The following is a 23,029-nucleotide window of genomic DNA, read 5'->3' on the forward strand; positions in this document are numbered from 1 at the left end:
TCTGGGAGCTCTCCGTGTTATCTCAGCTCAGGTTTAGTTGCTACAAATGTTACCGGACAGCCTCTGTAAAATGCTTGGGACTTGAAAGACACGTGCACTGACCAGGCAGGATTGCCATTGAGTTGCATTATGGAAAATAAGAATCAGTGTCTGGGAGGCAGAATTTCCCTCTCGGGTAGATCAAATTTGACTAGACTTTGTTTCTTTTTCTTTTCTTTGCTGTGTCTCCTCAAGCGTTGACCTGTTCACGTTCACCTGGGCTAGCGTTAGGATGCATTTTTGCCACGCGCTAAACAAACATAGTTTTAGAAACTATTACATGTTGTTGCATGCATTTTAGCCCCAGACTTTTTCTGTTATAGGATTTCCATTTTCCCCAATACAGGTGAAGATGTGAAACTAATCCTACCCCAAACCCTTAATACAGTGACCTGGTGAAGCCTGCTAATATCATCAGAATATTTTAAAAGCGCAAACTTTAAACTCTTTTGCCAAGTAATAAAAGAAAATGAACCCGATTGAGCTGATTGGTGGCTTGAACATTAATCAGTGTTTGGGACTAGTGCAACAAATATACTATCGTCATTTTTATCACTGTTAGTCGCTGTACTGTTCTTTTTTTAATGCAACTCAAATGACCTCCATTTGCATATGTTCTCTTTGGTGCCAAGCAGCTATAACTGATCACTTTTCTTCTGATACAGCTTTGCTTTAGCCATTCCCCGAACACCTGAAATGTCCAATTACTGCACAGTTTTAGCGCATCGTGCAAGTTTGAGTTGACTTCACTGGTGACAAATGGACAAATCGCTCTCCAGATTGAATCCATCACAAGTAAATGACCAGCTGACTTCACAGCAAGGTGACCCTCCATCTTTTCCTTGATGTATGAGGCATCAAGCATCATTATTTTTCTTCAAGGCTTGTTTTCTTTCCTCTTGCCTCTTCTTTGGCATGAGCCTTGAGAACAACACTTAGACACACACAGACAATCACACACTCGGTATACTCGTGGCCTGTCTTTGACCTCACCTTGCCATTGTGGAGCCAGTGACTAAGATCCAAACACCCAAACTCCCGGTGGACTGCTGCTAAGTGGCTGTGGTGAAAACAGCGGGTCTGCTATGTCCTCACTGTGTGCTAGCTGTGTGTCTGTGTGCGATTAAAAGCAGACAAAAACATTTATAATTAAGCTTCCTGTGATATTACTGCACTGAATTAATGATTTTGAGATATGTGGGGGACTTCTTGTACAAGAGGTTCTTAAACCTGAGAGGACGCGTCGTATTGAAGCATTAATGGCGCTGTGCGTGTATGTGGCCAGTCAAACTGTCATTCGCAGCAGTGACGTCACGAGGTGACAACCACGGGCAGAGTGGCCTTTTGACAGACGCAGCCTGTAATCTTCACATCAGCGTAGGAGTTGAGCCAGCCTATCACAGCCGAGCGCCCATCGCCGCACACGCTTATCACCTGCGTACAGCTGCTGTTGCCCCTTTGAGGGAGCGAGTGAAGAGGATGGAGAGAAAGGAGAGAAAGCACAAGAATGAGCGCCTGAGACAGAGGGTGATTTGTGTTGTGTCGCAGCACATTCACGCCTGCATCTTTCTTTCATACAGTTTCTAAGGTGTGCGTTTGAAGAAGCATTTTTCTGGATCCTATAATCCACATTTTTTTCCCTCCCATTTAAGGGTCGAATGAAAGGAAAGTCTTTGTGTTTGTTCTGATTAGTGCTGCATCAGCCCAGCAATAGTTAAAAATGTGATTCAGAGTGGAAGCATGCTTTGTAGCCCTTGCGAAATGAGAAAGGAAAGAGAGAGAGGAGAGATAAGCTCAATCTGAATTGATTTTCGTGTTACTTTCTGCTGTACTTGAGTTTCCATAGCAACGTGGTCAGGTTCCCTCGGCCTCCTAGGGCAAGTGTAATTGTTGTCTATTTCTTCCAGCAAACTTTCCTTTCCTTTCCTTTCCTTTCCTTTCCTTTCCTTTCCTTTGTCTTTTGTCTCTGAAAAATGGAAACATACTGTAGATAAAATGGTTCTTGGGTTTCTTTTTTGCAGCTGGCTGAGAAAATTCCATGTTCTCTGAAAAGGAGCTTTGGAAATTGTTTAACAATGTAACATTTAAGTTTATCCAACTACTCTGACTGAGAAATCTCATATATATTTAGAGGCAGTAGCTATGTCTCCCCATATAAGGCCAGTGCATAAATTATTATAATGCCCCTAAGACCAAAGTCCCAAACACCGGTCTATTCAAATATTGTTTTTATCCATCCAACTGTCTAAAACTCAAAGATGTGCACTTTACTTTAAGGTTTAATTTAAGAAGCAATAAAGAATCTGCACAACCGAGAAAGTCTAAGTGTCAAGATCGTTTGCAGTCGCTTGACATGCGCTTTGATAAATGATGCATCGGTTATCAAAACAGATGAATTTCTCTTAATTCACGATTAATGAATTTCAGCTTTAAATAGGTTCAAAAGGTAAGTGTTTTATTATTTCCTTTGCTTTATGATTTATTGCTGTATCTATAAGGCTTGTCAGTGATTTACAGCTCTTTGCTCCTGTTGTCCCCTGACTGATTACCATAATATAAGAGCTTTATTTTAAGAAGAAGCTCAGATATAATCAGTGAAAATGGCAGAGACTGAACCTTTGCAGAGTTTAGGTTAAAAGAACAAAATGTGTTCACGCACAGATTTTAAAGACGGAGACAGACAAAGGAAGCGAGGAGGAAAAGAAAAAAAAAGAGTAGCATAATCCTAAACTGAGTTTGCTGCACATCATCTGATAGATGCATCTTTAAAAAATAAATTAGATATTAGAGCTCTCTGTGAGAGTCCAGTGATACACTGCTGTGCACATAACGAGGCCTTCACAGCTGTTTGGAGTCTAATGGCTCAAAGAGGCCTTGCCTCCTCAGCAAGAAGATATGGAATGCATCTCGGGGCATTTGATTGCTGCTGATCGAGAAACATTTACATTATGGCTTTTAGGACATTATCGAAGAAAAATGGTCCAAAAGCTGATGGAGCTTAGGTCAGCACTCTGACTGTATTTACAGTATATTAGAAAGTGCCTGAGGAAGGCACAAAAAGTCTGGATGTCTCCGCAAAACATGCTCACCGATATCTAGGTTAAAAAAGGTGTATATTGTTGATTGAGTTAATTTAGCACACAATAACATTAATGCTTCACTTATTGTGCTCTGCTTTGGGTGGGGATGACAGCTAGCTGCTTAAAATGTACAATGCCTTATTTCAAGTAAGCCTCTGCATCTGTGATGGCCTTGGACCTGCCCCAATCTGCTCTGTGTTTTCTTCCTCCAGATCGATGCTAATTAATACACATTTCCCGCAGGGACGGTGGGGAGGCCATGCAGACAATCAGAAATTGCCGTCATAGGCTAGAGTTGAGCCAAGAGCTTTATGGGGAAATAAACCTTCCAAATATTTGCATACAGCAAATAGCTGGAGCCTCGTGTCGTATGTTTCCAACAGCGCTGCTGCTACGAGGCATCAGTCATGAGCTGGGGCTCAGTCTGAGAAGCTAAGTGGACAATCAGTGTTTATCCAGTGGCATATGTTAATTGGCTTGTTAGGCGGAGGCAGCGCCTTGTCTAATCATGTGCTTTAATGCAAATCCAGTTCACGCAAAGTTCAGCCTTCTATTGTTTTAGCAGCCATATTCCATTAAATCCAAAGGTGTGCACGCCTGTGGTTTACGGTACAGCCAGCCGTACAATACAAAATGGCTGTGCCTATACGCTAACAGCCTTCTGGTTCAACGCTCGTTTTGTTTACTTTCCCGTTCTTGCTCTTCTCTCCTCTCTCCATCTCCCTCTGTTAAAACAAGTGGGAAAAAAATGAAAAAGGGGAGACATGTTTTTGTGCATGCCTGGCGGACAGATAGGCGCTGCATAACTAGCAGTTTCCTCTGAAGTAGAGAGAAATCTATTTGCTTGTAGAAGCTGCTTGCATAATCCTTTAGTTACACTTGCCAGCTGTGAGCAAAGATATGGCGCTGTGGGATTTGGCATGAATATCATTGGGAGGACAAAGAAATGAAACTGATAAGTGTTTGTGCATAGGGTCCTTTGCATAATCCAGGATAACCCATAATCTGAGTTGCCCAAATAGATGTAGCGAGAAACCATTAATGAGAACATATTGTTTGAAAAAGAGAGTACATTTAAAGAAAATGTGCGCATTTCAAAAACTCTTAAATCAGAGATTAGGTTTAATTTCTTTTGATTTTTGGAAATTTTCTTAAACCAATACATTTTTAATATTCTACTCAAGAAAAAAAATTAAAATAAAAGAAGGAAGGTGTTGTCAAAGCCATAATCTGTGAGCCACGTATACAGTGCAGTCTGGTCTTTTTCTGGGTAACACCCTCATGAACACATTCTGGCCAAGCTAAAACACCTTACTCGTCTCCCTTTTTCTCTCTTTGCTCCATATCCTTGTTTCCTTCTGTCTCGGTCAACAGTGTGCACTGCAATAAAGAAAAAACACATCACTCAACAGCTTTCAATACATCTGCCCAACCTCTTAGGGTATTTGTTTGCTCAGACTCCGCTGCCCCACCACCTGCATTTTATACCTCTCTCTGCGTTATCGGACTCTAATAGACAGCTGCTGAAAGCTGGTGTGAAATATCTGTATGCTACAGTGTGCAGACCCTGATTCGCAGAGGCCTATAATATCTAAATAATGGGATGAAACACTCTCGGGTATGAAATGTTTACATATTTTTCCCCTTTTCTGGCATAATTTGTGAAAATCACTTGATGTACCGCCTAAAATTTAGAGCCACCGTATCTGTAGTGGCTCAATCTGAAGATGAATAAGCAACAAGTAACAGGATGTAAATAATATTTTGCCTCCAAGTTAATAATTGCTCAATTTAACAGATATTGGGAGAGTCCTTTGGTGCAATATGGTGTAGCTTTGTTTCTTCACAGCATCAGCACTGTAGACGGCGAGGAATGCCTAAAATGAATCAAAAATGATCACTAATGTGTTTTAAATCGGCTCTAAACCACAGTGCAGCTTAAACTTATGAAGGTGAAACTGGTTTAGCTTTTTTCATGATATCTGTTGATTTCAAAAAATGTATTATTGCCAAATTAGTTAATAACGTTAGCAGCATTAGTCTGACTGCATACAATAAAGTGTACATTTAAATAGAAAGAATCTGCCTATGAAGATGGCCTCAGTTTTCACGGTTTCTGCAACATGGCTCCCACTGTTTTGTCTTCGCTGTGTGTTTATAGTCTGTCTCTCATTCCCATCTAACATTAACATTTCATTATCCAGAGGAAACAATAGAAATATACAAAAGGAAAAAATAATGGAAGTCTCCGCATCCAGAAAGGTTAAAATATTGATGTGGTTGCAGGTAAATGACTCAAAATCTGAGCGAGAGGATGAAAATGTGGGCTATAAGGAGAGCAAGCAAGGCGAAGAGGGGAAGACATCACTTGTAAAGCTGGGCTCTGAGGGGGCTTGGGCGCATAATCAATGAAGTGAAGTGTGTGTGTGTGTGCGTGTGTGTGTGTTGTATCTGTGGCGTCGAGTCGGCTTCACAGAAGCCAATCCTATTTTTACAGGGTAGACAGGTCTGTTGCTATGCTCTTTGAGAAGGTCTCCCGCAGCTTGGAAAAAGACACAGAACATCCACTCGGGGTTTGTATCACACCTCCAGAGTGGACAGAAGAAAAATGGGCAGTCAGAGCGAGGGGGGCTCCCTCCGCTAGGTGACAGATTCAATTGATTATTGATGATTTGATCCATTATACACTCAAAGGAACGTGTTGACACCAGCAGAAATAGACTCTGTACTTATTCATTTCTTTTTAGGGAGAGGTGTGAATGCAGGGAAGACACATGCTGTCTAGAAAAAGGTGAGCATGACGAGCTCGTTTTAACTATTTATTAGGTATTTCATTATTTACCGTTTCATTATTTACTTCTAAAACTCTGAGCTAAAGCGTGTAACCGGTTCAGTTATCAGTTTAAAATGTTTCAATAAAAGTGAAAAAAAATCATGTCATTGGATTTTGGTTGAAAGCACATCATTAAAAGGTCGAGATCAGAGCGTCATTGTAAGCTTTGTCTCAAAGAAAAGATGTTTGTCTGTCTCTCTTTGTGGTAAACATGTAGCTAAACTAATGCTTACGTGATTAAACATACTGTACAGGCGGGATTATTGTTCACAAACAAGTCACTCAGATTGCCTCCTGTGTGTTTTTTTTTTTTTTTTTTTTCTATTTTATGTCATCTTGTCCAGATGTCATCTATTAGACATCAGATTAGGAAGAGTGGTGTTGGATTAGCCAATCCGGAGCCAGAATCATCTTAGATTAGATTATAGTATATGGACATTTGGGTCGCTGCAGTGGCTCTGCTCAGCCAAAATAACATTAAGTCAGTGTTACACTGCTAGACACTACACAGACTGTAATCAGCAGACGAGCAGAAGGAGGATGACGGCATTACACAGAAGGATATAAAAAACAAAAAAATCCTGCTTTTTTACAACTTCCCAATTACAGTATGCCAAAAGCTGCCCAACTTCACCAGAAAAAAATCAACACTGGTCTTTTCATAAGGGGGTTAAAACGGCAGATGCCCACATAGCCTCTTGTGGTTGCGTGAACAATTGCATGTAAAATCTTAGAAGTTTCCAGAAGGTTAGTTGTGTGGCCACCGCCACGCCTTATCAGGAAACCCATAAAATGATAGACAAGCTTCTGGTGTGTGGTTTAGTTTGTGGAAGGTGCTTAAATGTAATAATAATATTGATAATACTAAATAAAACTGCCTTTAAATAACAGCTACAAACAGGATGTGAACCCAAGACTCGTGTGCTTCTACATCCAGTAAATGTGAACTCTTTGTATTACTTCACCTGATTCCTAAAGGCTTCCTGGCACAGAGTCTTTTTCACCATCTGTCTCACAGAGGCACTAGACCAACAAATCTGCCCCCCCTCACGTCCCGTATGTGATTTTAAGATTCATCAGCACTAGTGGCATTTTGTTGTTGAGGGATATGTGGATGTATTATGGAAAAGTCTACAACAATAGCTTTCCTAACAGGAGGTATGTGTGTGTCCTCAGACTGCAGAAAGCCCAGAAATCTGAGCGTGTGCAAAGAAGGTGATCAGGCCTTCAGTACAGACAGCCCTGCTAATAATAATGGTTATTTTCTCCTCCTCCTCTCCCGCTTTCTCTTTTCTCAGTGTTTGTGCCCAGGCCTCCTGGCAGATAGATGTGCAGAGATTACACCTTCTAATTGGTGCTAGCGGCTGTGGGACAGTGTGGTTCACTGTAGTTTAGTGCTGTGTAGACTGGTTTTTATGTAGTGTGGATTTGTAGTAATGATGATAATGACTTCAGAATGGCAAATTTGCTGTTTAACAGAAAACTGCACTAAAGCATGTAAAGTAATGAGATCACAATAGGCTAAACAAAAGTGTGCATTTTTTCCATTAGCAGATTTTTGCTCTTTATTATTATTATTATTATTATTATTAACTTTCGTAAGTGCTGGTAATGACTGAGTAGATCATGACCTTTATTATTGATTAAATCATGGTTCAAAATATTAGAAGAAGAGGATTGACATTCCAGTCTTATTTAACATGAACAATTTGCATAAATAAATAAGAAAGAGTTTTTCTCTGTTTCACAAACTATCTAAAACATCTACCATTGCTCGTTTCTTAGGTATTTATTGTTTCTTGTTTGCATTACATGCAGTTTGAGCCAAACCTGTTATTATATCCTTCTGGCTAATTTATTACAGAAGCTCTGAAACGAAGCAAAATTCATTTGATAATCTACTACCTGGAAAATGTAGTTACAGCATATCACTTTTCTGAGGGGTTAAAGTTTCTCTAAAGCAGGATGAAGCAATGTTTCAAAGGAGCTATAGTGGTAGTTTTGTTAGCTTATACTTTATAGCCATCTTTTGGTTTCTGCAAAAACATATTGAGGTTTGACACTTTGTCTGTACTTTGGAAGTGAATCAGGCTGCACAAATACCTGACACAATTCACATGATGAATGATAAAGTTGTTAATTTGTGATATAATTGGAGATGACACTGACCTGGCTATGGGACGGCAATGCTATCTTACTCCTTTGAATCTGAGGCTTTTTCTGTCACTCACAAAGTGCGGAGAAGTGATAGAGAACGATCTCACAATGAAACAGGAAGTGTTGCTTTTCTATTAGCTGCACATTTTGCAGTATACTCATCTGCGGGAACATGACATCCACACGCACATACATATGCATGCTCTATGTCTGCCATATGCCATTTATGAACACAGTCTCTGTGTGACGCCTCTCCCTGTGCAAGTGTATCTGTGTAAGTATGTGATTCTGGTTGCATTTGTCACTCTTTTTTCCTGGGGTGTGTGTGTGTCAGGTCTGATTAAAGTTAACCCTTGTGAGGCGGCTGGTGCACCCCTCCTCTGTCTCTCCTTCTGCTCTCCCTCCACTCCTCCGTCCCTCTATCACTCCATCCCTGGTCTCCTTCCTCCTGGCAGTCTGACAGCACAGGAGAATATGCTCCCTCAAGGTCTCACCCTCCCTTTCTGGCTCCCGCGGGTGGCGTTTCCGTGGAAACCGTGTCAGAGTTGACTGGGTGGGTGCAGATAGATGGCTGCCCTTTATCGGACTACACCACTGGTCCATTAAACGCTACCAGGCAGGACCTGTGCACACACACGCACCCCTCTGTTCTCACCCTGAATGGACCGTTCCACCTGACACGCGTGAATATTAGTCGGCCCAGGCAGAGTGTGTGTGTGTTTGTGTGTGTGTTTGTGCTTTCTTTGTCAGTGTGGATATTGAATGTCTGTGCTTATTACTGCCTATGTGCATCGTGTGTATGTATGTGTGTGACTGACTGGCAAAATCTCTCATTGAACTGGACGTATTTGGGGAGAATTTCTGTGCAAGTGTCTTCCTTCCTCTCTGTCCTTGGGAAAGAAACAAAATGGAGACTGTTTTTTTCCTTGCTTTGTCTCCCTCTCCTCGAAATGATGTAGCAAAGACAGCCAGATCCCTCCACAGCTAGCTTTAGTGAGAGTGAATGCGACCGCTCCGTTTAAACAACTGTATTATTGCACTCTCATAAACATGACTGGAGTAATTGACTGTTAAATTATTTAAATGCAGACAGTTGCAGTTTGTGTTGAGGCCACACATCAGCAGGGAGCAACGTGGACAAGCCAACATGGATGCAACATTTCTTAATTTAAAAAGGAGTTGATAGAAAACACCTGGCTTTTTGGATCTGGCTGGAATTGCTGGTAATATTGGAGCAATATAACACACAGTAGACATCAAAATATACATATTACACGAATTAAAGCCTATCATGTATCATTCAATCTTCTTTTGTTCCCACATTGGTGTTTTTACTCTTCTACAGTTGATACTCTACACCTTATACAGCTACGATAAACCAGTCTAGAACCAAATGCAGCTGTAGGCTCATGAGCAAAACCTCCAAATGAAAATATGTCTCAGTTTGCACTAGGGCTGCCACGATTAGTCGACTAGTCACGATCGTCGACGACTGATTTAATAGTCGACGCGTCGTTTGAAGCTTTGTAAGACCACAAAAGCCGCAGGAATAAGTAGTAGGATTTAAGAGTGTAATAACGGACTGAAACAGAAGATGGCAGCACTGCATGTACAAGGATGCCAGCTGCCGTTAAACCCCGAAGAAGAAGAAGTAGCTCTATCCCAGAATTCATAGCGCAGCCCAGCTCAGTTTCCAACAATGGCGGCAGCTAGTTAGTTTTAATATTACTCTTATTATTCTTTCTGGGTCACAAAATAAACGTTTAACATATTTTCAGGCGAGAATGTAGCTGTGTAAACCTCAAATATCTGCTCAGTTTATCAAGACACCACATATTTTCAAAAGCGCTCCGACGTTTTCGGAGACGTCTGTTACCCACTAGCTCGATAGCTAGCCGGGGGCAAGGCTCACTAGAGCCCGTGAGAACACCGGACTCCCGGCAAATCGTTTTCAAACCCACCGCCGTCTTTCGCTACTCAGGTTAAAAGTGATATATAAGTCACTTAGATAACTTAAAATGTTATTGTTTGGCTTTTTTTAGTATTTTATTTGTTCCTGAGTAAATCGGTTTGGCTGAGATTAAAGTTATAGTTTTTACACAGCTGAATAAACGTCAAGCAGACAACTGATTATCAGAAGTGTGAGATGCTCGAGAATTTACTCCGGTGTCCTGTTATATTTTAGATAGCAAGGAGCAGACGGCTGAGTTTATTAAACTTCACCTAAACAATCTGCAAATTTCATTAAAATTTAATAAACTATCATCTTGTCTTTATTTTTAGTTAGCACATACCTGAAACACTTAAAGCTGTAAGCTAATGATAGTTATATAAGAGCAGATGCATGCTGGTGCAATAAGCTGTACATTTTACGTCCAATGGATGCATGACCTGATTAGTCGACTAATCGCAAAAATAATCGGTGACTAGTCGACTATCAAAATAATCGTTTGTGGCAGCCCTAGTTTGCACATGCTTAAAGCCAATGAGCCCTTACTGGAAAGAAACATTTGCAACAACCTTAAATGATCTGAAAACGTTTAATATCGAAAACATGTAATTTGTAGAAAATATTTTACTAGTTTGCACACCCATTGAAAATGGGGTTCCCAGGCACTAATCTGAGAACCACTGACCTGACCAATTGCATTGCACCAACTGCATATGAAGTCTTGACTCAACCATGTTTTTGCCATATTTGAGTGGCAACATATTAGAAAACTTTAACAGGGATGCAGCTTATCAGTGCATAACACCCCCCCCAACCTCACCCCTCCCGACACAGTATTAAAGTAATTACCTCATGCCAGATCCCGACTGAGTTTAGTAGCATGTGATAATCCATGTAGGCGGCATATGGGAGGAGGGGAATTAGAAGTCCAGAAGAAAATAAAGAAATTAAAGCGTCCTGGTGGCTGTCTGCAGACCTGTAGGAGGGAACATTCAGCTTCTCCATGTCACTCCAAGGGTGGGTTTGTGCATGCATGTTTGGGAATGTTTGAGAAGGCGTGACATGATTTGCAACTATGTTAAGATATTTTTACATCTGAAGAGGGGTGTTGCATGCCAAGTAATTGCGTACCAGACAGATGGTGTAATTAATTACATTATTGGAAACCGAGTGCGTGGCTGTATGCTGTGAAAAGGGTCATCATAATATCACAGAAAACCTCAGCGGTTTGATAATGAGATGATGAAAAAAATCAGCTCCATATTGTCAGAATCACATTCTAATTTGGATGACCTCCCCCACAGAGACTTTGTAAATTGATTGAACTGCCACAGAGCCCGTACTTTCGACAAATTCTCATCCAATTTCACCTCCTGTTTTTTTGGCACCGGGGTATCTTTTCCTGGTTGATTTGCATCAATAAACCTCAGTAAGCAAGGCATTGTAATGCCTAATTGGGCGGTAATGAGCTGTCGCATTATGCATAGTGCTGAGGTTCAAGCTTATTAGTTGCTTGGTTGCCCATAACATTTTCCTGTCTTCTCCGCGCTACTTCAGTGTTGCATGATTGTCAATGCAATCTCACTTTTCTCTCTCACCTCCTTTTCTCCCTCTCTATTTCAGCCCTATATGTTCTCTCGGTCCCTCTCCCACTTCCCTCTCTCCGCTGTTCTAAAAATAGTCTCCTATTATCCAGGAGGCTTGGGCCATGTACAGTTAGGCAGCAATCAGCATGGCGGCCATGCACATCACGGTTCACAATAGCTGTCATTCCGCTAACGCTAGCTAATATAATTCTCTGTGCATTACAGAACCCTGCTGGACCGAACAGAGGGTTATAGTCCATGCTAATTAAAGGTCCTGTATTTTTCTAACGAGTTAATAGACAACCCCACAGTTGAATAAAATCTCTTAACCGTTTTCCACAAAATACCTCACAAACATAGCTTTTTTCAGAGCTATCCTTTTGTCTCTTTACTTTAAATGCAGATGTGCTGCTGCTCACCATCATTTCTGTCCAGAGGAGAATACAGTCAGTATTTAGGGTCCAGCTGCAGTGCTAGGAAGTTACTGCCACTTGTTAACACTTAACACACAGGAAACCTTGGAAAGTTTGACTATACACCGCCTTTAAAGCTAAGATGGTTCCCTTAATCTACAGTTGCTGTGTTGCAGCAAAAGCTGAGCCAGGTTTAAAGTTTATAGTTTTTGCCAACCTCAGTGCAGTTAAATGAAATTAAATTTTATTTATATAGCACCAAATCCCTATAACAGTTGCCTCAGGGTGGTTTATGTTGTGAGATTAAAAAAAAACTACAATGCAGAGTAAACCTCAACAATCAGATGATCCCCTTTAAGCAAGCACTTGGTGACAGTGGGAAGGAAAAACTACTGTTTAGCAGGAAGAAACATTTGGTAGAACCAGGCTCAGGGAGGGGCAGCCATCTGCTTTGACTGGTACAGGGTAAGGTGAGGAAGACGGGACAAAAACGCACTGTGGATGAGACCCAGAGAAGAATAATGAGCATGCAAATACTTAGAAGCTTTTACTGTGGTTTCTGCTAGAAGCACATATCAACACATGTATGTTTCCCAGCAATTAAAAAGTTAATAGTATTATCAGCATTATCAAAATAAAATCTCACCCGTCCAATTTTTAAAGAAAATCCTTTTTTGGTCCATTTTTTTAAGCTGACGTTGACATGTGCCACATTAAATATGGCGGCCCAGCTGTCCGAGTAGACTAGCTGGACTGCAAGGTTGGACGCTCTCATTTGCAATAGGAGTGGGGGCTGATGCAAAACAGAGCCTCTTGTAGCATTAGATTGGGGAATTCACCTTGTTGAATCACACCATAAGACACCCAGGTGTAAGACAAATCAGTGATTGTCACCTTTTGCATTTTCACGCTTGGTAGAAACCCAAATTTATATTTGCGTCTGTTCCAGGATTTGCTGGAGACAATTCAAATCGTAATTAGACACAAATGACAAACGGTAACTAACAGGGTGAATTGGTTCGATGAGGAGCATGGTGCTCGTTAGTCAATCATTTCCTAACCCAGAAGACACCAGCCAACAAATTGGACAAATCTCCCAGGGCCCCTCCCGCACATTGCGTCCTTATGGGACCCACAATTAGCACCGTAGGAAGGAGGGTGTTTGCGTGTTAGGGTGGCAGTGGAAGATGGAGAGGGTGAGGGGTTGTGAGCCTGCGTGAAAGATTTTCATCTTGCGATCTGAACGCAGTAAGGAAGAAAAACGTGCCCTGAGGCAACTGTTGACATTGTGTTGAGAGCCGCTCTGTGCTGAGCTCCTGCTCAGTATTGTTATAATGTATTTATATAACACTGTTAAATGGCGAGACCTGTTCCACATTCATCTACATAAAGGAGCACTGTATTGCCTAGGGCTAAGAGCAGACACGCACACACAGACACACTCAAGTACACAAACGCAGATGAGATCATTAAGCAAGCCCCTCCCATTGCTACCCGCGACCCCTCAGCACACCCGGCATTCACTGTTGATTCCCCTCCTCACTTGTCACTCGTGATTGCCAAAAAGCAAGGCACCATATGCCATTCTGTTTGTAAGTGCGACCACCCCCTGTGTCATCTTAAACACACACACACAGGCGTAGACGCACACACCTACATGAACAACCATACGCATGCACGCAAACACACAGGCGCACACACGAACGCGACAGACACAATTTCCCAGTCGTAGTCAAAGACAACGACAAACTGCAATTCCCCTCAGCAAACGGTTCTCAGATGATGAAAGTGAGCGTTTTCTTCCTCTGATTTTTGATGTGCAGCGTGGATGTGATCAGAGAGGCCTCCCTCGCATTGCCACTCTCCTCTCTCTTTCTCAGCATTATGCAGTCTGTCCCCGCACCCTCCCTCCTCCCCCCGCTGTAACAGAAAACACTCACACTAGACAAGAGCAAACTGTTTCCATCTGCTTGCTAATTCTTGATCTGTTAGTCTGGCTTGCAGGGGGAATGGTGACTTTTAGCTCCTGTGTTAACAGGGTCAACCCAGATTTCTTCCTCTATCCTTTCAGTGTAAATCTTTTTTTGTTTTGTTTTGTTTTGTTTTATAGGTGAAACGAGATTATTTATCTGTCAGCCTTTCTAGCTTTATTCCCAGTTGACAGTTTCAGTGGGCTGGATCTGTTCACATGTTATCACATTAAAACAAGCTATAAAGAAACATCTGGCTGAGTGAGACTGGCTGTCATTATCCTTCATGAGCTGGTGGTTCATCATTATCACGCCGACTGGCTGACTGACAGCAGTCACTGATTAACATATTGACTCTAATTGACTGTCTGGCTGGCCATCTAAATGACTGACTTAAGCAGAGACTTACCGACTGGCTGGCCGGCTAGCTTACTAACTAATACAGCCACATGGCTGGTCTACTGACTCACTAATTAACTGACTGACCCACTCTACTGACTGACTGATTGACTTGCATCCGCAGACTGACCAGCTGACAGTCGCTTTGTCTCATCATGTGCTTTTATCAGTGCGGTAAGGGAAGCCTCGCTCTTGATATCAGCACGACGGCTCTCTGACTGACAGGCACATTTCCATTTTTTCCCATTAACTCAGATATGGAAAGAAATTTGAAGAAGTGATGAGATAAAAGAGCCTGGGAAGAAGTAGAGTGGTGGCTCTGCTTCTGAGTGTGTGTGCCTGTTTATTCAAATAGAAGAGACCAGCCCTGCAGTCTGTTTCATCCTTATTGACAAAGTTCTGCTGCATTTTTCTATAAAGTGCAATCAGTGTAGAAAGGATTTGGAACAAGTCGCTGATCACATTTCATTTTTTTTTCTCTGCTTCAGGTATTCTTAGTTATTCTTGTGCAGCTTTGTTAGTTTTCAGTTTGTCTGACCTGCAGTTACCATCTACATGCTTTATTTCAGTAACTTGCATTCAGTGGAAGATCTGAGTGACAAACTATTCCCATTTGATGCCTTAAATGCCGTCTATTGTTTTACTCTTTCTTGAATTTGGTTGTCTTAACTCTGTAATCACCGGCATCAGAACTGTTGATACGTGTGGTCCTGTAGCTACTGTAAATTTTAAAAGAGAGCAGTTGTATTTGTCCATGTGGGTGTACAGTATTTATTTGGACACATGCTTATGTGCTTGCACTGTACGTGAGTCCTACCGGCGTAACTGTGTGTAGTGAAGCGTGCATGTGTGTTACAGTGTTCACATTGAACACAGAAATCATGGCACTCTGCGACAGCTGCTACATAATCAGATTACTACTGCTTCAATTTGGGTTGCTTTATGTGTGTCTGGTCATTTGGGCCAGACCCATCTCTTGAGGCAACAGCGGTAGGTCTGACAGCATGTGTGGCCAGGATACATTCATTCAATTTGAGTCTGTTACCTTCTCTGGACTTCAGAGAGTCTAGAGACAAGGTCAGTGCTTGCGCGTGTGTGTTACAGTGTTCACATATGTGCTACGTTTTTGGGTGCAGCTGGTTCAGAAGGTATCTAAACCAGAAGAGCAGAGCTTAAAAGGAAGCGTAGCATGTCAGTGTGTCACACAAGCTGTGCTTTTACATATTCTGCTCCATTTATTGCAGACACACAAGCCTTCTCATCTTTCCCTTTCATCTTTCATTTTCCACATTCCTCCTCTCACTCTCTCTGACTCTTGTTGGATTCTCTAAAGCTAATTAATGTTGAAAAGGACATTTCTTTTAGCAAAGTCCTCCAAATGCTTTTTGGCTTTTACTTGGGGCCATCTTATCACATCCAGATTCTCATTTCTTAGGAATTAATTTAAAATTTTCTGCCTTTTCAATTTTTACTGCTGAGTGCAGTGTGTGTGTATTCACTAATACAGTGCTGTGAAAAAGTATTTGCCCCCTTCCTGATTTCTTAAATGTTTGCACATTTGTCACACTTGGATGTTTCAGGTCGTGAAACGAATTTAAATATTAGACAAAGATAACCCGAGTAATTGCTCAATGCAGTTTTTAAATGATGATTTTGATCATTAAGGGAAAAAAGCTATCCAAACCTACCTGGCCCTATGTGAAAAAGTGATTGCCTCCTAAACCTAATAACTGGTTGCACAACCCTTGGCAGCAAGAACTGTAATCAAGTGTTTGATAACCGGCAATGAGTCTTTCACATCACTGGATGAATTTTGGCCCACTGTTCTTCACAGAATTGTTTAATTTCAGCCATATTCAAGGGTTTTAGTCCATAAACAGTCCATTTAAGGTCATGCCAAAGAATCTGAATCTGATTTAAGTCTAGAATTTAACTCTCCCACTCCAAAACCTAAAATATCTGTTTTGTGAGCAATTCAGAGAGAGACTTGCTGGTGTGTTTTGGATCGTTGTCCTGCTGCATAACTCAAGTGTGCTTCAGGGGATGAACTGATCGTGGGACATTTCTGGTCCTGAAGCAGCAAAATCAGCTCCCAGACCATCATACTACAACCACCATATCTGACTGCTGGTATGATGTTCTTTTTATGAAATGCTGTGTTAGTTTTATGCAAAATGCAACAGGACTCAAACCATCCAAAAAGTTCAGCTTTTGTCTCATCAGTCAACAAATATTTTCTCGGACATCTTAGGGATCATTAAGATGTTTTTTGTCAATTGTGAGACAAGCCTTTGTACTGTTTTTGGTCAGTTGTGGTTTTCACCTTAGAACTCTCCCATTTTTGCCCATTTTTGTCTCTTTCTTATTGTTGAATCATGAACTCTGATCATAACTGGCCTAACCTCTTGGACGGGTCATCCATCTGCTCTTGGAGTAATTTTGGTAGGTCCGCCACTTTTGGGAAGGTGGTTCATTGAATCCCAAAGCCTTTAAAATGGCTTTCCAGACTGACAGAGGTCAATGGCTTTGTTGCTCAGCTGTTTTTTTACATCAGGGCATGATGTGTTGCTTTTTGAGATCTTTTAGCCTCGGCCTGGGTGTGGCTCATGAAAATGAATTCAGCTATCCAAAAATAAAATGTGGTTAATCACAGTTAATTTATGATTAATTAACTGGGAGTAATTTTTTTTTTTTTTTTACACAGGACCAGGTAGGTTTGGATAGCTTGTTCCGCTTAATAAGATAAGATAAGATAACCTTTATTAGTCCCACACGTGGGAAATTTGTTTTGTCACAGCAGGAAGTGGACAGTGCAAAAGTTATGAAGGACAATTAGAATAAAATAAAATAAGAATAAATACAGTACACAACTGTACAGAATAGAATAAAAATAGAATACTATATACAGTAGAATAAAATAAAATAAAATATACAATAGGATAAAAATAGAATACAAATGCTATATACAACAGAGTGAAAAATACAACGGTGCCAGAAAGATTATTGCACATTTGTGTTATTGCACATTTGTGGATGTGTGTGTATGATCAGTTAAAGTCTTTGTTGTGGAGTCTGACAGCAGTGGGGAGGAAAGACCTGCGAAATCTCTCCGTCCCACACCGTGGGTGCCGCAGTCTCCCACTGAAGGAGCTGCTCAGTGCTGTCACAGTCTCATGCATGGGGTGGGAGATGTTGTCCAGCAGGGATGACAGCTTAGCCACCATTCTCCTGTCACTCACAACCTCCACTGGGTCCAGAGGGCATCCTAGAACAGAGCTGGCCCTTCGGATCAGCCTGTTCAGTCTCTTCCTGTCCCCAGCAGAGATGCTGCCACCCCAGCAGACCACACCATAAAAGATGGCTGAGGCCACCACAGAGTCATAGAAGGTCTTCAGGAGTGGGCCCTCCACTCCAAACGACCTGAGTCTCCGCAGCAGGTACAGTCTGCTCTGCCCTTTCCTGTAGAGGGCGTCTGAGTTATGAGTCCAGTCCAGTTTGCTGTTCAGATGAACACCAAGGTACCTGTAGCTGTCCACAGCCTCAATGTCCATACCTTGGATGTTCAGTGGTTGCAGTGGAGGATGTTTAATGAATGAAATGATCATTTATAAACTGCATTTTGGATTTACTCAGCTTATCTTTGTCTACTATTAAAATTTGTTTGTCATATATAAGTGTGAGAAATATAAAAAAAACCCAGAAAGACATCAGGAGAGGGGCAAATTCCTTTTCACTGTATTATACACAGTTTAATGGCAGAAATTATGCATTATGTCTAGGAGCAGATGATATTTATTTGGACAAAGTGAACATCTTGATTGATGACTGCGCATGCTTTTTGTTTTTATTTGTGGAAACCTTTAACCCAAGTTTCAGCAATTAGTAATGCATCATTATGAGAGGAAAGGAGTCAGTACCTGTCTGCATAGCATCTTAGCATTGTTTTAAGACATAAAGTATCCAGTGGCAGCTCTATCTCCACTGCCATGTTTGACCTTAAACAGACTCCGCAGAAATGGAAAGAGAACCGGTGACCTCAGTCAAACTATACTTCTGGGACAGCTGGTTGCCCCTGTGTGTGTTTTACCCCGGTGTTCGTGGGTATTGTTTCTACCACAAGGGCATTTTGTCACCTCCCAGCTGGTCTTATCAGAGTCTTGCAGAGCTATCTGGTCTCGGAAAGGTCACCCACACCACAGGAGGCAGCAGACATGGATACACTTCGCACCCCCCACTGTGTTGTTTTCTCTGTCTCTTCAACTTCTGAAGATGGCGAAGACCATCTTTCTTTGGTTTTATTGTTTTTTTTTCTTTCTGTGTGTCGCGTGTTCATTTTTCCACACAAGCGAAGAGACTCGAGGCTGAGGTCAGAGGTCGACATCACAGTCTCGAGGCTCCAATGACATTCCTCTTGTTTATTGCGATTCCTGCGACCTAGACCAAGTGAGACAGACATAAGATTGAAGGATTGCACAAAATGTCCTCAACTTCCTCATTATCTCCTTGGCTGCTTATGCCCTCATGTTGAGCTGGCTCACTCTGCTTCATTACTGTAAGGAGACTATCTTAAGGGTGGAATGGCAGGCTTCCAGTTGGCTCTATCAACCTGTCAATCACTCCAGTCTAATCTTAGCTCTGCCCCTCAGTGCTGCCCATCATTTCCTGGCACTGTGGAGCAGTGAGCAGATTCTAATTCCCCTGAAATAGATAAGGGTTTTAATGGATGGCCTACTCAATTATGCAATGGTGTTTTGTTGTTTACGTTTGGTGGCAATACCGCACCCTTCTCTTTTCTTCTTTCTTCTTCTCTTAGACAAAATAAACAACTTTCACCACTGAGCTAGACCAGCTTGCAAGGCATATGCTGCACAATGCACGTATTAAAATGGTAATGGATACTGTTGAAAGGCTTCTTGTAAACACACACATACACGTCTGCACACACACAAGCATACACGCGCGGTGCTCTCTGCCACTCTGTCCGTCATTCTCTGCTGTTGTCACAGTAACCATCTCACCTTCCCTTCACAGTCCCGCCCTAATGAGACCACTGGAGGACACGGAGAGGGAGAGAGCAGCAAGGGGGTGGCAGAGAGATGCAGACACAGAGAAAAACAGACATGTATCACAGGAAGATGGGCAGCATGGAGGCAGGGTTGCCATTGTCTTGTATCTGCTCGCTGCACACGAGAAACCCTCTCTGTCAGCTACCATTCCAGAAACAAAAGCCACTGCCCAGCCAGCAGCATCTGCTGATTACACTGTCTGCTCATGACCACACCACAAGTTCAGTTTGCTGCCTTGGCATTTCCATGTAAATCCAATAACATTATCGTTAATAGATAATTACCCCGCGCTGCATGATTTGTGACCGCAAACACAGATTAAAATTCAATTAAAGGTAAAAGTGTGCGTGGGTGCTGCCTGCTCTGCTTTGCTGAGTGGCTCCATTGAAGCTCAATGAATCACATTCAGCGATTATATCTAATGTACATGTGTATAATGCACTTGAATTCATTTGAAAGAGGCAGTGTTAATATAAATTTGTGAGGTTTTTTTTTTTTTTGAATCTCTGGAAAACATCGCTGTACATGAATGCGATCAACGCCACATGAAGGTTGATAAACAAATACATACAGCCTGTAGATATAAAGAGAGAGAGGGAGAACATGGTGGAGCAGACCAGCAACGCTCATATTAACATCTGTTCTTTTATGTACTTTTAAAGTCTCTCCGTCTGCTGCAGCATCATAAAAGCTCTAAATGAAGTGAACGAGGCCTCTGGGCTCTGCACAGATTGGCCCAAGTATTTCATCTGGGGAAACACATCTGCCAAATGTTACAGTAATAAGCAGGTCGCTCGTACGGGCATATGAGTGTGTGCAACAGGTTCAGAGGCTCTCATTTAAAGGCATGCAGTGTGCTCATATGAGACCAAATGTAAGGCGTGCAAAAGTACAACGCATGCTTATTCTTGTCAATGAGATATACATGCGCTTTGATTACACGTGTGCATGTGTGACGTTTGAGGATCCTCTAACACGGGGGGTGTCAAACATAAGGCCAGAGGGCCTGAATGGGCCGGCAAAGACACCAATCCGGCCCACTGGATGGCTTTGGAAAATGTGAACAGAATTTTCACATTATACAACATTTCAAGTTTTATAGCTTGATAAAGACCTTCACCATGACCCTTCATACTACACCATAGTTATTACCAAGAGATACCATTAAATGATATAAAAGTTCTGTCCTGTGTTTTTTTTTTCTAAATAAAAGGACATTTTCAGAGATATTATCAAAAACATTCTGTCTTATAATTACAGGACAGTCTGGCCAATGTGCTAGCAGAACATTTTCTGTAACTTTACACATTTATTTCATGCAATTTAAGCCCAAAGAGTCGTGTTGACAGATTTCTTTTATTTACTACAGAGATGTGTTATTGAAATTGCACTTATTATCCTTTATTAAAATCTCTCAGGGACTAAATGTCTAGTTAAACTTCTTTAAACTGACAGAAAGGAGAATTTCACTGGTCTGGCCCACTTTAAATCAAAATGTGTTTATATGTGGCCTGTGGTGTAAAATTAATATGATGTCCCTGCTCTAGCAGGTTCAATCAGTGACATCAATCAGAATGTGTCACATTTAACCATGGTGTGGAGCTGTTCCCATCTTATTTCTGTGCTGCACTTGTTAGGGGGAGATAACCGCAACCCTAAACTAACAAACTGCCCAGCCAGGAGCCTTTCAGTCAGTCATAACAGCGTCTTCGAGCTACATGCATGGCCTAGTGTGATTTAGCAGATTCGGCCTCGTTGTGAGCCCTCGTTCTTTGTTGGAGCCGTTTACATAATAGCAGATTTGGGTTTTATGAGGTGAATGTTAGATAACACACAATCATAGTGTAGTGTGATTTCCAGTCTTTACTGTGGCTTCATACGTCAGGACTTACAAAATGCTGTTGATCAGCACTGCAAATTTGCCTATACTTGCTCCAAAGATTTGCATAGATTTACTTCAGCTTCACAGACTAATCTGCCAGTCTCACATATCCAATGATTGTTGAATATGTCTTTTAGAGGCAGTCCATAAACATCTGGGAACTGAGGAGACCAGCTGTTAGACTTTGGGGAGAGGAATGTTGTCTCACTCTTGTCTGATACAGGATTTTAACTGGTGAAAGGTCTGGACTGCAGGCAAGCCAATTCAGCGTTCGAACTCTTCTCCTATGAAGTCATGCTGTTGTAAATATGCAAGGCCTTCCCTGAAAATTGTAATCTGGATCGGAGCACATGTTACTCTAATAAAACCTGTATATACCTTTCTACAGCGATGGTGCCTTTCCACATGTTCAAGCTGCCAGTTTCAGAACTTTAACCTGTATTTATGGATTTTATTTTGAACTGTGTTCAGACAGCGAATTCTGGAAGTGTTCCTGAAACCATGCAATGATTTCCATCACATAATCATCAGCATCCGGTATTGATTTTCAGCCTTGTCCTTTGCACACAGAGATTTCTCCAGATTATCTGAATCTTTTGATGATATGATGCACTGTAGCTGATGAGATATTTAAAGTTTTTACTCTTTTACTCTGTGGTGAACCTCTGCTCATCTTTACCTCTGTGAAGCTCTGCCTCTCTAAGATGTTCTTTATACCCATCATGTTACAGACCTGTAGTCTTTTAACCTAATTAGTTGCATTATGCATCTCCAGCTGTTTCTTTTAGTACCATTTACTTTTCCAGCCTTTCGCTGCTCAGTCCCAACTTTTTTTTGAGACCCGCTGCTGTCATCAAATTCAAAATGAGTTTTTATGGGTTTGTGAGATTTGCAAATCATCGCATTCTGTTTTTAGTAATAATTTGCTCACGCACGCGGCATTTACACAAACGTGGATGGTGCACAACACGACATTCACATTATCTGTGTGTATGATGACTATCCTGACATTGCTACAGTCCTCACCCTGTAATACTGTTCGCTCCCAATCAGCGTCCCTTGTCAATATTTACTATCGTCTGCCGGTACATCAGCCGCCTTTGCCGTGTTCTCGTTTCTCACCGTCAACTTAATTAGTCACATCTCTTGGTTTAATTACATCAAGTGGAAGGAGGTTGCAATCTCAAGTAGATCAAATTAAGCTCTATGCAAATGCTGGAGTGTCTCGTTCCAGGTTTCTGTGGCAACAATGTCTCTATCTTCCTTATTTCTGTTGGGAGGAGTAATGCAAAGCTTGTCATCAGTTGCTAAATGAAATCTTACACTGGAAATCACTCCTATTAGGCAGGTTAAGTGGTTGACTGTCTGTTTAAGTTTCCGCTGAGAAGTGACTAATCCCCGCTGTGTGTGTGTATGTGTGTGTGAGAAAGACCGAGAATGAGAGAGGGGGACGATCTGAGAATGAACCAGCTTAGATTTGGGAGAAAACATCAGAGTTACATCATATTTGACTAATCAGCACTGACAGCCTGTACAGAGATGATCAACTTCAGCAACTTTTCAGCATCACTGGCAAGTAAACTAACCATGTATCGTTTTCTATCTTGTAATATCTCTCAAGATACTGTAAGTAAATGTTTCAGGATAGTATAA

The 23,029-nt window shown here is 41.6% G+C and overlaps 1 protein-coding gene across 4 annotated transcripts in view; it reads left to right on the plus strand.

Moving 5' to 3' along the window:
* dscamb (Down syndrome cell adhesion molecule b) overlaps positions 1-23,029 on the plus strand; it is a 133,805-nt gene that overhangs the window by 32,637 nt on the left and 78,139 nt on the right. The window contains exon 1 of one of the 4 annotated variants that reach the window (XM_063494343.1): positions 10,963-11,077. The exons of the other annotated variants lie outside the window; for them this stretch is intronic. Within the exon in view, the coding sequence (XP_063350413.1) occupies positions 10,966-11,077 (112 nt within the window). The 5' untranslated portion in view covers positions 10,963-10,965. Of the gene's footprint in view, positions 1-10,962; positions 11,078-23,029 lie in introns of those variants that run through there. 4 annotated transcript variants of the gene reach the window in all.

The sequence above is a fragment of the Pelmatolapia mariae genome, linkage group LG14 (assembly GCF_036321145.2).
Source record: "Pelmatolapia mariae isolate MD_Pm_ZW linkage group LG14, Pm_UMD_F_2, whole genome shotgun sequence".
NCBI lineage: Eukaryota > Metazoa > Chordata > Actinopteri > Cichliformes > Cichlidae > Pelmatolapia > Pelmatolapia mariae.